General features: G+C 46.2%; 1 protein-coding gene across 1 annotated transcript; it reads left to right on the top strand.

Moving 5' to 3' along the window:
• Positions 1–843: 843 nt before the first annotated feature.
• C1r (complement C1r) lies at positions 844–11,107 on the top strand. The gene is made up of 11 exons (XM_027951169.2): positions 844–999; positions 1,693–1,921; positions 3,058–3,250; positions 3,572–3,718; positions 3,824–4,020; positions 4,304–4,451; positions 4,670–4,791; positions 6,579–6,657; positions 7,017–7,172; positions 9,693–9,767; positions 10,237–11,107. Coding segments are annotated over exons 1-11 (2,118 nt in total). The 5' UTR covers positions 844–997; the 3' UTR covers positions 11,007–11,107.
• Positions 11,108–12,376: the final 1,269 nt, after the last annotated feature.

The raw sequence follows: 12,376 nt of genomic DNA, 5'->3' as shown, positions 1-12,376 counted from the left end.
TTCTAAGAGGAAAGTTGGCAAGCCTGTGATCACTGAGGTGGGAGGGAGGATTTCACCACTTAATACTGCTTTAGGGTCACCTGATATAATAACCCTCCTTCTCCACCTAAGTGTCATTCATGAGTAAAAGAGGCCAGGGCCCCAACACAACCAAACCCATTTCCCTCTGGCCACTCCTACAGGCCCTCCCCTACACCACTGTTCCTGTCACTTCATTCCAGGCATTTAACCCTGGGTGCTCCTGGACAAGGGCTGATGGGTGAATAAGGACAGGAAGAACAGGGTCAATAGAAAAGAACAGACTTTGTGGTGATGCATCTGTAATCCCAGGAGGCTGAGGCAGGAGGATTGTACATTCCAGACCAGTCTGATCAAATTAGCGAGACCCTGTCTCAAAATAAGATTTTAAAAAGGGACTGAGGTTGTAGCTTAGTGATAAAGCACTTGCCTAGTATGCATAAGGCCTTGGGTTCAATCCCCAGTCTTGAAAAAAGAAAGGGAAGGAGGGAAGGAAGGAAGAAAGGAAGGAAGCAAAGAGGCAGCCCAAAAAAAGGAGTCCCCAACAGTCTGTGATTCCCTGTTTGCCTGTTCAATAGGAATTTTGAAAATACAGCAGAAGCTCCTAGGAAAGTCTTTGAAGAAATATTGATCAGATTTAGAAACTGAAGTGTCTGAAGTTCCAACCAAAGTCTTCCTGATCCTTAAAAATTCAGATCCACCTTCCTCCACAGCTCTTCCCCAAATGTACCAGCAGGTGGCGCCACTACCAGGGATTTCAAAACCAAAACCAAACAAAGTGGAAACAGATTTTTTTTTTTTTTTGATTATGCAAATAGTTCATTCCCTACAACATTCCTCCGGGAATGGTCCCCCCTCCACCTCCACAATCATTCCCTCCCCCTTCCCTCCTCTGCACAACTGCTGTCTCCCTCAACACACAGTGCATCAAGAAGCTGTCAGGAGAGCTGAGGACCCAAACACAAACGGGCCTTGAGAAATGTGAGTAAGGCTAATGGGCACCAAGTTGGGAGGGAGAAGCTTGGGCATAGGAGGCAAGCCTGTATCCAGATTTATTCAGGGAGACAGAAACACCCTTCCCCACTTGTATACCTCATCTATCCCAATGCACACATGCATATACACACATGAACACATACCCTTATCCCTCCTCTAGAGGACCAGAGGAGTCCTTACATTTGTAAGCCAATATGATCTTCCCCTTCTTTTGTTTTTGGGATCATTGAGATCTTCCCAGGAGGAGGATCTCCCATGTGTGTTTCTCAGACTCCATGAAGGGTTTCTCCCAGAGGCCTTTGCTGAACCTTTGGGAGTCCTTTAAGAGAGCCATGTTTGGAAACCCTCACCCTCAATTGACTGGTCCCAAGCCAGCCTTATTCCGGGAAGAGAAGGGGATGGAGGGGGCAGGGCAGGGGAGAAGGCTGGGGAGGGAGCATGATGAGAATGTGGTGACCTCTGGACTGGACACTGCCCTGGGAGGGATGCAACAACTGCAGAGGCCAGGCCCCCTGCCCCACCTACCCCCACCAAGAGCATCTCTATTAGGTCTAGAAATGGACAGAGGGGATAAGGCAGAGAAATATGGCCATCCTGTCCCCCACCCCAGCCAATGCCTAAATAGCAAGGGTGCTGCACCCCTCCACCTCCACAGACACCCTTTTCCTTTTTTGGCAGGTGGCTCTTCTTCCTCTTGGTGTCAGCCCTGTTCTGTAGGGCAGGAGTCTCCACCCCCATCCCTCAGAAGCTTTTTGGAGAAGTTACTTCCCCTCTGTACCCCAAGCCTTACCCCAACAACTTTGAGACAACCACTGTGATCACAGTCCCCAAGGGATACAGAGTGAAACTCGTCTTCTGGCATTTTGACGTGGAGCCTTCTGAAGGCTGTTTCTATGACTATGTCAAGGTAGGAGTCAGATTGGGAGGGCAGAGGAGGGAAGGTCCTAGCCCCTTCTGGATGCTCAGGCTTCTGCCTTAACCACCCTGGACAGCATGCCCACCCCCAACACCACCCCAGCCCTGTAAAAGCAGGTGCCAAGTGGAGTTCTGCAAACCAGGTGATTCTGTAGATGGGGTACCCACAGGTTGTAAAGCCCTCAAAGCCACAGCCCCATTCTCAGGAGGTTCAGTCTACAAGAGTCAGACAAACCTCCAATCTGCTGACTAGCTAGTAGTCTTTGGGAAACAGCCATGCCTCAGTTTCCCTTCTCATGGAGGACATCTCCATGGCTGCATGCCTCATCAACATGAGAAAAAGAAATGTGTATGAGTACAGCCTTCAGCAAGGATGGTGGACTCAGTTCCCTCATCTCTGTAACCAAGGGGGTTTCCTTCCCAGTCCTGTCTTTCTATTTCCAGCAAAAATAAGATTCCAGATTCAAGCAAAGCCCGTGAATTTTCTCTAACTACCATTCCCAGGTGACAGCCTGAAGGATATGAGAGAAAAACATGAAAATGGTGCCTCTTCCTAGTACAGAGGACTTGGCGAGTCTGCAAGGGAGGGAAGGGTTGGTGGCAGTGACAGTGAGGCACATCTCCTGCCTTTGAGAGGTTGGAAAATCAGCTAAGGCTGGTGAGCCCCAGGAGCTTGTATTCAACTGGGTATATCCAGAGGGTGTGAATGGCTTGAATAAGATGAGGTGAAATAAGAAGACAGAAAGTAAAGACCAGTTTAGGCTCTAGGAATGAGGGAGTGATAAAGGCTGGGCAGAGGTGACCAGGATTCCAGTGGAAGAAGGGCACAGGAAGTGGTGGGAATGAAGAGAGACCTGCAATCCACTGGGGGAGCATAAAACAGGAGAAGTGAGGTAGTAGGCACAAGAGGACATGCAAAGAGTTAGTCACAGGAAGACTCAGGCAGACACATGAACATCAGTCACCTGGGACATTGCAGCAGCCAGAGCCCAGCAAGCAGTGACCAGCTGGAGCCATTGTGGGGCATGATTCTCTCTGGGGCGAGAGAGGAGGACTTTCCCCAACCTGTCACATGGGAAGCAATTCCTCCACAGGGCTTCTTCCTACCCCATGTCCTTCCTCCACCAGGTCTCTGCTGATAAGAAAGATCTGGGAAGGTTCTGTGGGCAGCTGGGGTCTGCACTGGGCAACCCCCCAGGGAAGAAAGAATTTTTGTCCCAAGGGACCAAGATGCTGCTGACTTTCCACACAGACTTTTCCAATGAGGAGAATGGGACCATCATGTTCTACAAGGGCTTCCTGGCCTACTATCACGCTGTGGGTGAGTGGCCTGAGGGAGTCCTTGATTCTGGCCTCAGCCACGTTGAATGGGGGATAGAAAAAAGGAATCTTGAATTCCAAGGAGCCAAAAGCCTGGCTTTCCTTGTTCTTCCTTCAAGAGAGCTTTATTCAAAAGAGGCCTGTCAACCTGGGCTCTGTTCCCATTGGGCAATTCCTATAAAGCATTAGAAAGACCTGGAGGTCCAGGTGGTCAGAAACTGACTGTATCTCTAGGCCCCTGGTAACTGACCTCTCTAAGACCAAAGCCAATGCAGAGGTCTCCCAGCAGAAATTCAACTCTTCTTTCTGGAATCTCTTCCAGACCTCGATGAATGTGCTTCCCAGCACAACTCAGCAGAGGAGGACTCCCAGCCCCAGTGCCAGCACCTATGTCACAACTACATTGGCGGCTACTTCTGTTCCTGCCATCCAGGCTATGAGCTTCAGAAGGATGGGCATTCCTGCCAAGGTAAACTGAGGTGGGCACGGGAGGGAGGCAGGGAGACAGGGACGGAGCAGGAGCTTGCTCCACCCCAAGAGACCCTGGTGACCCCTTCTGGCTCTGATCTCACAGCCGAGTGCAGCAGTGGGCTGTACACAGAGCCATCCGGCTACATCTCCAGCCTGGAGTACCCCCGGCCCTACCCCCCTGAGCTGCGCTGCAACTACAGCATCCGGGTAGAACGGGGCCTCACCCTTCACATCAAGTTCCTGGAGCCATTTGAAATTGACGACCACCAGCAAGTGCACTGCCCCTATGACCAGCTCCAGGTACAGCTCCCTACCCCACTGAAAGACCCCTTCTTCTCCCCATATCCACTTGGCTCTTCTTGTCCCATTATGCTCCTGGATCCTCTGGCAAAGAGGGAGGGATGACCAGCACCTTACAAAGGCTGGGTAGGTTCCCACAAAACTGAAAGTGACCTTCAGCTGAAAATATACACAAGGCAAGATTCCACCACCACCACCTCCCTGGTCACCAGGCTCACACCCAGGCATCCCTGTCTAAAAAATGTCCTAGCTGGAGAAATAACCATCCCTCCTCCCCCATCAGATCTATGCTAATGGAAAGAACTTGGGCGAGTTCTGTGGGAACCAAAGACCTCCTGACCTTGACACCAGCAGCAATGCCGTGGATCTGCTGTTCTTCACAGATGAGTCGGGGGACAGCAGGGGCTGGAAGCTGCACTATACCACTGACAGTAAGCTTCCTAGACTGCAGCCAGAGTTCAGTGTAGAGCTTATGCTTAGCATGCAGAAAGCCCTGGGTTCCAACACAAGCACCAAATAAATAAATAAACAAAAAATTAAAATAAGCTTCATGGGGACCTCCCTTGCTGGCCAGCAATGGGGAGAGAGAGTGGGGGAAAAGAAAATCAAGTAGCTCTGAAATAACCATGCCCACTGGTCTCCTCAACAGTTATCAAGTGTCCCCAGCCCAAGCCCCTGGATGAGTTCACCATCATCCAAAAACTGCAGCCTCAGTACCAGTTCCGCGACTACTTCATCGCCACTTGCAAACAAGGCTACCAGCTCGTGGAGGTAAGAGCCTCAGGCTGAGGAGAGAAAGCCAATCCAGTGTCTCAGGAGGATTCCAACGGGTAGGTCCACAGCAGCCCTAGACTCACACACAACTGGAATCATCAAGGTTTGAGCTGGAGAGTCACCTGATCTACCAGCTCTCACACTTGACTGCACTCAAGAGAGTTTTTAAAATACCAATGTTGGGTCCCCCACAAGAGACTCTTGATTCCATGAGTCTATAGTGCACCCTGGGTATTAGGATTATTTAAATCCACCCAAGGTGATATAATATGCAGACAAGTTTAAGGACTAGTGATCTAGTCCGATAACTCTTGGCAGAAAAGGCAGGGTAGAGATGTGGTGACTTATTTAGCATAACGTAATGATTTGGTACAGTAGGGACTGGGACCCAAATCTCCTACTCCTGCTCCAGGGCTCTTTTCTGCATATTGATGGTTTCATCCCAGGCCCACTGACCTGTCCTCAGCTTTGCAGACTCAAGAGAGAATATGGTTTTGTCGATGGGCCATTATCACAAAAACTTGTGCTACTTTTTAAAAATAAACAATTGGCAAGGAATGGTGGTGCCAGTAATCTCAGTGACTCAGGAGGCTGAAGTAGGAGGATTGCAGGTTCAAAGCCAGCCTCAGCAACTTAGCAAGCCCTTAGCGACTTAGCAAGACTGTTTCAAAATGAAAAATAAAAAGGGCTGAGGATGTAGCTAAGTGGTTAAGCAATCCTGGGTTCAATTCCTGGTACCCAAAATAATAATAAATGAAATCTACAACTGGCTGGGCATAGTGGCCCACACCTGTAATCCCAACAAATCAGGAGGCTGAGGCAGGAGGATCACAAGTTTAAGGCCAGGCTTAACAAGACTCTCAGCAACTCAACAACACCCTGTATCAAAATTTAAAAATTTAAAAAAGGACTGGGGAGGTAAGTTCAGTGGTTAAGTGCCCCCAGGTTCAATCCCCAATATCAAAATAAATAAAAATTAAAAAGTGCCAGAGGGGCTCGGGTTGTGGCTCAGTGGTAGAGTGCTTACCTTGCATGTGTGAAGCACTGGGTTCAATTCTCAGCACCACATATAAATAAATAAAATAAAGCCCCATCAACAATTAAAATATATATATATATATATATATATATATATATATAGGCTGGAGTTATAGCTCAGTGGTAGAGTGCTGGCCTCATACATGTGAGGCACTGGGTTCAATTCCTAGCACCACATATAAATAAGCAAATAAAATAAAAGTACATCAACAACTAAAAAATAAAAAAAAATTTAAAAAGAGCTGGAAATGTAGCTCAATAGTAGATTCAATTCCCAGTGATGAAAGAAAGGAAAGAAATAGTATAATCTGGGAAAGAAAATGTGATACAGGGAATTCCAGGGAGAGAGAAGCATTGGTTTACTCTAAGGTGAAGTTTTTTTCTTTCAATACAAAAACCCATCCTGACTTGTGGGTTTTATTGTTTGTTTTCTTGTTTTGAAATTTTAAATCGTAGGGTTTAGTGAGAACAGGCAAGAGTCTGGAGGGAAGCTTATTGGGTCCAACTTTCTGCTTTGTGAGTCGATATACCATCTGTGGCTCTGGACTGAGAGGTCTGGCTAGTGAGAAATTACAGTCTGAAAAGTACTAGTTTTGAAGAAGGCAGGAGGCCATGATGGGCCCTAGTGGGGGAGCCCAGGTCTGAGAGCTCAAAAGCCGACTTGAAACTCCCTACTGCTCCTGTGTGGGGAAGGACAGCTGCCTGTCTCCTGGTACTAACAGCACCTCTCACCTTTGCTCAAACAGGGGAACCAGGCACTGCTGTCCTTCACAGCTGTCTGCCAGGATGATGGCACATGGCATCGTGCCATGCCCAGGTGCAAGAGTAAGTCACAATTCAGGGCTGTGTCTTCCATTGGCGACCTCCCAGCTTTGGGTACCTGAGCTGAGAAGGAAAGAGGGGGTACAGGCTAGGCTCTCTCCAAGAGCCCCTCTCCGTGACTTGCTCTTTGAAGCTTATGGCCCATCTTAGGAACCACTCAGCCCCATCTCCTCAAGATCAATGGGCTCTACCAGAACCAAATTTCACCCCATCCAACTCCTGTCCTTTGCAAGTGCCCTCCTCACTGACTGTATTTATCTAAGTTTCTCACTCTGTTCTGCAGGCAGACAACTTACATTCCCCCTACTGAAGCTCCAGGGCAGTCATTCTCAGTTCTCACACAATCTTGTGTTCTCCCCTAGTCAAGGACTGTGGGCAGCCCCGAAGCCTGTCTAATGGGGACTTCAATTACATCACCAGAAGTGGGGTGAACACCTACGAGGCCCAAATCCAGTACTACTGCCATGAGCCATATTATAAGATGCAGATCAGACCTGGCAGCAACGAGAACGCACGAGGTAGGAACTGATGCCAATGACAGTCCTCTCTCCTTTACATCTTCTTGGGATGTCTGAGATGTCTTCCAGTGGAATCCTTAGGGAATGTATGCTAATATATCTTCCCAGGACACTGGCTCCTCCTGAAATTACAGTCTGAAAAGTCTATTAGAGAGAGAGAGAGAGAGAATTTTTTTTAATGTTTATTTTTTAGTTTTCAGCGGACACAACATCTTTGCTTGTATGTGGTGCTGAGGATCGAACCCTGGCCACATGCATGCCAGGCGAGCCTGCTACCACTTGAGCCACATCCCCAGCCCCGATGTTAGTTTTGAAGAAGGTGGTACCAGAGCTGATGCAAAGAAAAAGATTTGAACTTCATAAACTGTCATTTCCTTTTCACCACCACTACTATCATCACCACAGTCACTATCACTACTTGTAACAACACTATCATCACCACCAACAGCACCAACACTAGCACAGACACCATCATAACCATTATTGCTAACAATACCAATACCATCCTTACCAACAATAACATCACCACCACCACCATCGCCACCAACATCATTACCATCACCACCATTACCAGCACCAAGGGTATCCATAACATCATCATTACCAATGCCAACACCACAGTCACCACCATCACCATTATTACCAGCAACATCATTGCCACAATCATCATTATTACCATCACTACGAAAACCAATACACACACCACCATCACCATCACCATACCAATACTCCCATCAACACCACCAACACCACCAACACCACCAGTACCATTACCAATACCACCATTGTCAATACCAATTCCACCATCACCACCAACACTACCATTACTATCATCACCACCACTGTGACCACCATTACCATCACCACCACTACAGTTTCAGTGAGACTTGCCCCTCCATTCTTCCCACCCAGGGTGAATATTGTGATTTTTTTCATTTAGGTTTACTTAATGACTCTCAAAATCATCTATGGGTATCTTGAAAACTTAAAAAAAAATCAAGGTTGGGGGTATAGCTCAATGGTAAAGCACTTGCCTAACATGTGTGAAGGAGCTGGACGCAGTGGCGCACGCCTATAATCCCAGTAGCTCGGGAGGCTGAGACAAGAGGATTGCAAGTTCAAAGCCAGCATCAGCCAAAGTGAGGCACTAAGCAATTCAGTGAGACTCTGTCTCTAAATAAAATACAAAATAGGGCTGGGGATGTGGCTCAGTGGTCGAGTGCCCCCGTGTTCAATCCTTGGTACAAAAAAAAAAAAAAAAGTATGAGGGGCCCTGAGTTCCATCCCCAGCACTGTAAAAAAAAAAAAAAAAAAACTAGGTTATGTATGATATGCATTAAGAGATGGGCTTTGGAGTCAGACATCTCTCCCTATTCATGTTAGTTCTGGTGCTTAGAAATTCTGTGATCCTGCTAAGCATAGTGGTGTACTTCTGTGATCGATCCCAGAGACTTCGGAGGCTGAAATAGGAGGATCACAAGTTTAAGGCAAGCCTCAACAATTTAATGAGACCCTAAACAACTTAGTGAGACCATGTTTCAAAATAAAATATTAAAAGGATTATAGATGCAGCTCTGTGGTAAATCATTCCTGGGTTCTATCTCCAATACCAATAAATAAATAAAAGAATATTTTGACCTTGTGCAAATTATTTAAACTCAGTTTCCACATCTGTATAAATTGAAGATAATATGTACCTGAAAGTATCACTGGTGGCACATAAATGAGATAATGTAGACAAAATGCTTAGCCAAAAGCATGGTACATTGTCAACAAGCAAAAAAAAGTAGCTAATGCTGGGCAAGTGGCACACACCTGTAATCCCAGTAGCTAGTGAAGCTGAAGCAGGAGGATCATGAGTTCAAAGCCAGCTTCAGCAAATCGAGGTGCTAAGCAACTCAGTGATACCCTGTCTCTAAATAAAATGCAAAATAGGGCTGGGGTTGTGACTTAGTATTTGAGTGCCCCTGAGTTCAATTCCAGTACCAAAAAAAAAGTAGCTACCATAATTATCTGCAATCCCACTACCAAGATGTGTCACTAACTGGGCATGGTGGCACATGCCTATAATTCCAGAGGCTGAGGCAGGATCAGTTAGAGGCCAGCCTTAGCAATTTAGCAAGGTCCTAAGCAACTTAGTGAAACCCTGTCTTCAAGTAAAAAATACAAAAGGATGGGGACGTAGCTCAGTGGTTAAGTACCCCTGGATTCAATCCCCAGTACCAAAAAAAAAGCCTCACTGATAAGATTTGGATATATTTCTTTGGTTTTATGACTACTTGCACAAATAGGCCTCACATTAGACATGTAGTTAAGTACTCTAATTTTTTTCCACTTGACCTTAAAACAAAAATATATGTAAGAGCCTCTTAACATTTTTGATATTTTATCCTTATATATTTGAACAGTTTAACTTTCATCCTCATCTGTGTTGGTTCCTTATCTCCCATCTCCCTATAACAACACAGTCAGTGCTCACTGGCTTCTGCAACCTGGCTTTCTTACCCTTCCCACCCTCAGGGTTGTACACCTGCACAGCCCAGGGCATCTGGAAGAATGAACAGGAAGGAGAGAAAATCCCTCGGTGTTTGCCAGGTGAGTGGAAACCCTCTGGGGCCATCCTTGATATCTAAAGCAGCCCTGCCCGACCCCAGAAGAAGCATGGCACAGAGAAAGGAGACCCGAGTGAGGAGAGAGATACTTTAGCTGGAAGTAAAAACCAGAGATGAGGAGTAAGGGCAAAGGAGAATAATACAGAGACGAGGAGGAATGTACTAGGAGAAAGTAAGAGAGGCACAGAGAACTGGACCCAGTCCTGATGCTCTAGCATTTTCACCGATGGGAAATCAGGGAATAAATATAAGAGAAATCCCAGGAAGAAATAAACAAGAAGAGGAGAAACTGCCCACAATAGGTCCAAGAACAGGGCGTAGGAAGAGAGGAGAAAGAAAATGGGCAAGAATCAAACAGAAGGGAGGAGGGGAACTGACTGGCCACAGAAGGGGCGGGGGGGGGGGGCAGGACCCGGGCTGACTGGTCTTGTCCTCCTGTCTCTCTTCTCTAGTGTGTGGGAAGCCCGTCAACCCTGTGCAACAGAAGCAGCGAATCATTGGAGGGCAAAAAGCGCAGCCGGGCAACTTCCCCTGGCAGGCGTACACCGTCATCTACGGGCGAGGGGGTGGGGCCCTGCTGGGTGACCGCTGGATCCTCACAGCCGCCCACACTCTCTTCCCCAAGGACCACAACGCACAGGAAAATGTCACCAAGGATGTGTTTCTGGGCCACACAAATGTGGAGGAGATCCAGAAATTGGGAAATCACCCTGTCCACAGGGTCATCGTCCACCCAGACTATCGTCAGGACGAGTCCCACAGTTTTGAGGGGGACATTGCCCTGCTGGAGCTTGAAAACAGTGTCACCCTGGGCCCCAACATCCTCCCCATCTGCCTCCCTGACAATGAGACCTTCTATGATAAAGGTCTCATGGGCTATGTCAGTGGCTTTGGGATAACAGAGGAGAGGATTGCTAACGACCTCAGGTTTGTCCGCTTACCTGTAGCTGATCGAAAGGCATGTGAGAGGTGGCTCCAGGAAAAACAGAGTAACGATGTGTTTTCTCAAAACATGTTCTGTACGGGGGACCCATCTCTAAAGCAGGATGCCTGCCAGGGTGACAGCGGAGGTGTTTTTGCAGTGAGGGACACCAACAGCGATCGCTGGGTGGCTACGGGCATCGTATCCTGGGGCATCGGATGCAGTAAAGGATATGGCTTCTACACCAAACTACTCAGTTATGTGGACTGGATCAAGAAAGAGATTGGGGAGGATGTCTGAGCCTAGATTTCACTAGGCCAGAATCCAGAGAGCAGTAAAACATAGTAATCTGACCAGTAGATCACCACTAAGAACCCACATTAAAACCGCTGATGCAGAAAGACACTGTGAAACTCTCTATTTCTAATTGTATTGTCTGTTTGTTTTTGTTTTCGTATTGCCTTTTGGTTTTAGTTTTGGCTTTTTGCTGTGCTGGAGATCAAACCCAGAACCTCAAGGGTACAAAGTACATGCTCCATCACTAAGCTACATCCCCATCCCATAAATTCTCTACTTTATAGTACCAACCACATTCTTTACCTGAAACAAATCAAAGATGCCTTTCATTTGTCCAAGGATTACAGAATATATACTTATTAATCTCTACTTACATTTTCCTTTTCATTTTTACACCACTGGGAAGTTGAATAAAACCTTTTACAAATAAAAATTTATGAGACACTTTGGAGTGTCAAATAAATCAAAAGTGGTATTTAATTAACAAAAATATTTAATAAGATCATGTTTAAAATATTTACCTTAGGAACACGATAATAACAATTTACAATTAGTGTTAAGAATAACAATATATTGGTGGTTCAAGATTTAGCTCAGTGGGAAGCACTTGCCTAATACCCCCAAGGTCATGGGTTCATCTGCAGGGCTGAAAACAAAACAAAACAAAAACCACATCAGGAATAATAATAATATATTTCTGCATTTTGTTTTGATTGTACAAAAGAAGAAAGTCCTAATTTTCCCACAGAGTTGTAAATGCAACAGCTTTTTTAACAGCTCACCTTCCAAACTCTAAATAGTTCTTAAAGAAAGAAAGTTATTAAATTTTTGTCCCCAAGTTGAATCACTAACAATATTTTTAAATAACTTGGGTTTTTGTTGTTGTTGTTTGTCTGTTTGCTTGTTTGATTGTAGTATTGGGGATGGAATCCAGATGCACTTTTCCACTGAACTACATCCTTAATCCTTTTTAATTTTTATTTTTAAGACAAGGTGTTGCTAAATTCCCCAGGCTGACCTTCAACTTTCAATCCTCCTGCCTCAGCCTCCCAAGTTGCTAGGATTACAGGTGTGCACTGTCCTGCCTGGCAATAACTTGGATTCTTTAAGATTTGTTTAAAGAATCAGGCTCAGGGCTGGGTATATAACTCAGTTGATAGAGTGCTTTCCTTGCATGCACAAGGCCCTGGGTTCAATCCCCAGCACCACAAAAAAAAAAAAAAGAGCCAAGCTCAGTGGTGTATGCCTATAATTCCAGCAACTTGAGGGGCTGAGCAGGAGGATCACCAGTGTCAGCAACTTATCAAGGCCCTGAGCGATTTAGCAAGACTCTGTCTAAAAAATAAAAAGGGCTGGGGATATAGCTCAATGGT

This window comes from Marmota flaviventris, chromosome 3 (assembly GCF_047511675.1).
Source record: "Marmota flaviventris isolate mMarFla1 chromosome 3, mMarFla1.hap1, whole genome shotgun sequence".
In the NCBI taxonomy this organism is placed as follows: domain Eukaryota; kingdom Metazoa; phylum Chordata; class Mammalia; order Rodentia; family Sciuridae; genus Marmota; species Marmota flaviventris.
This window is presented reverse-complemented; position numbering and strand designations above follow the sequence as displayed.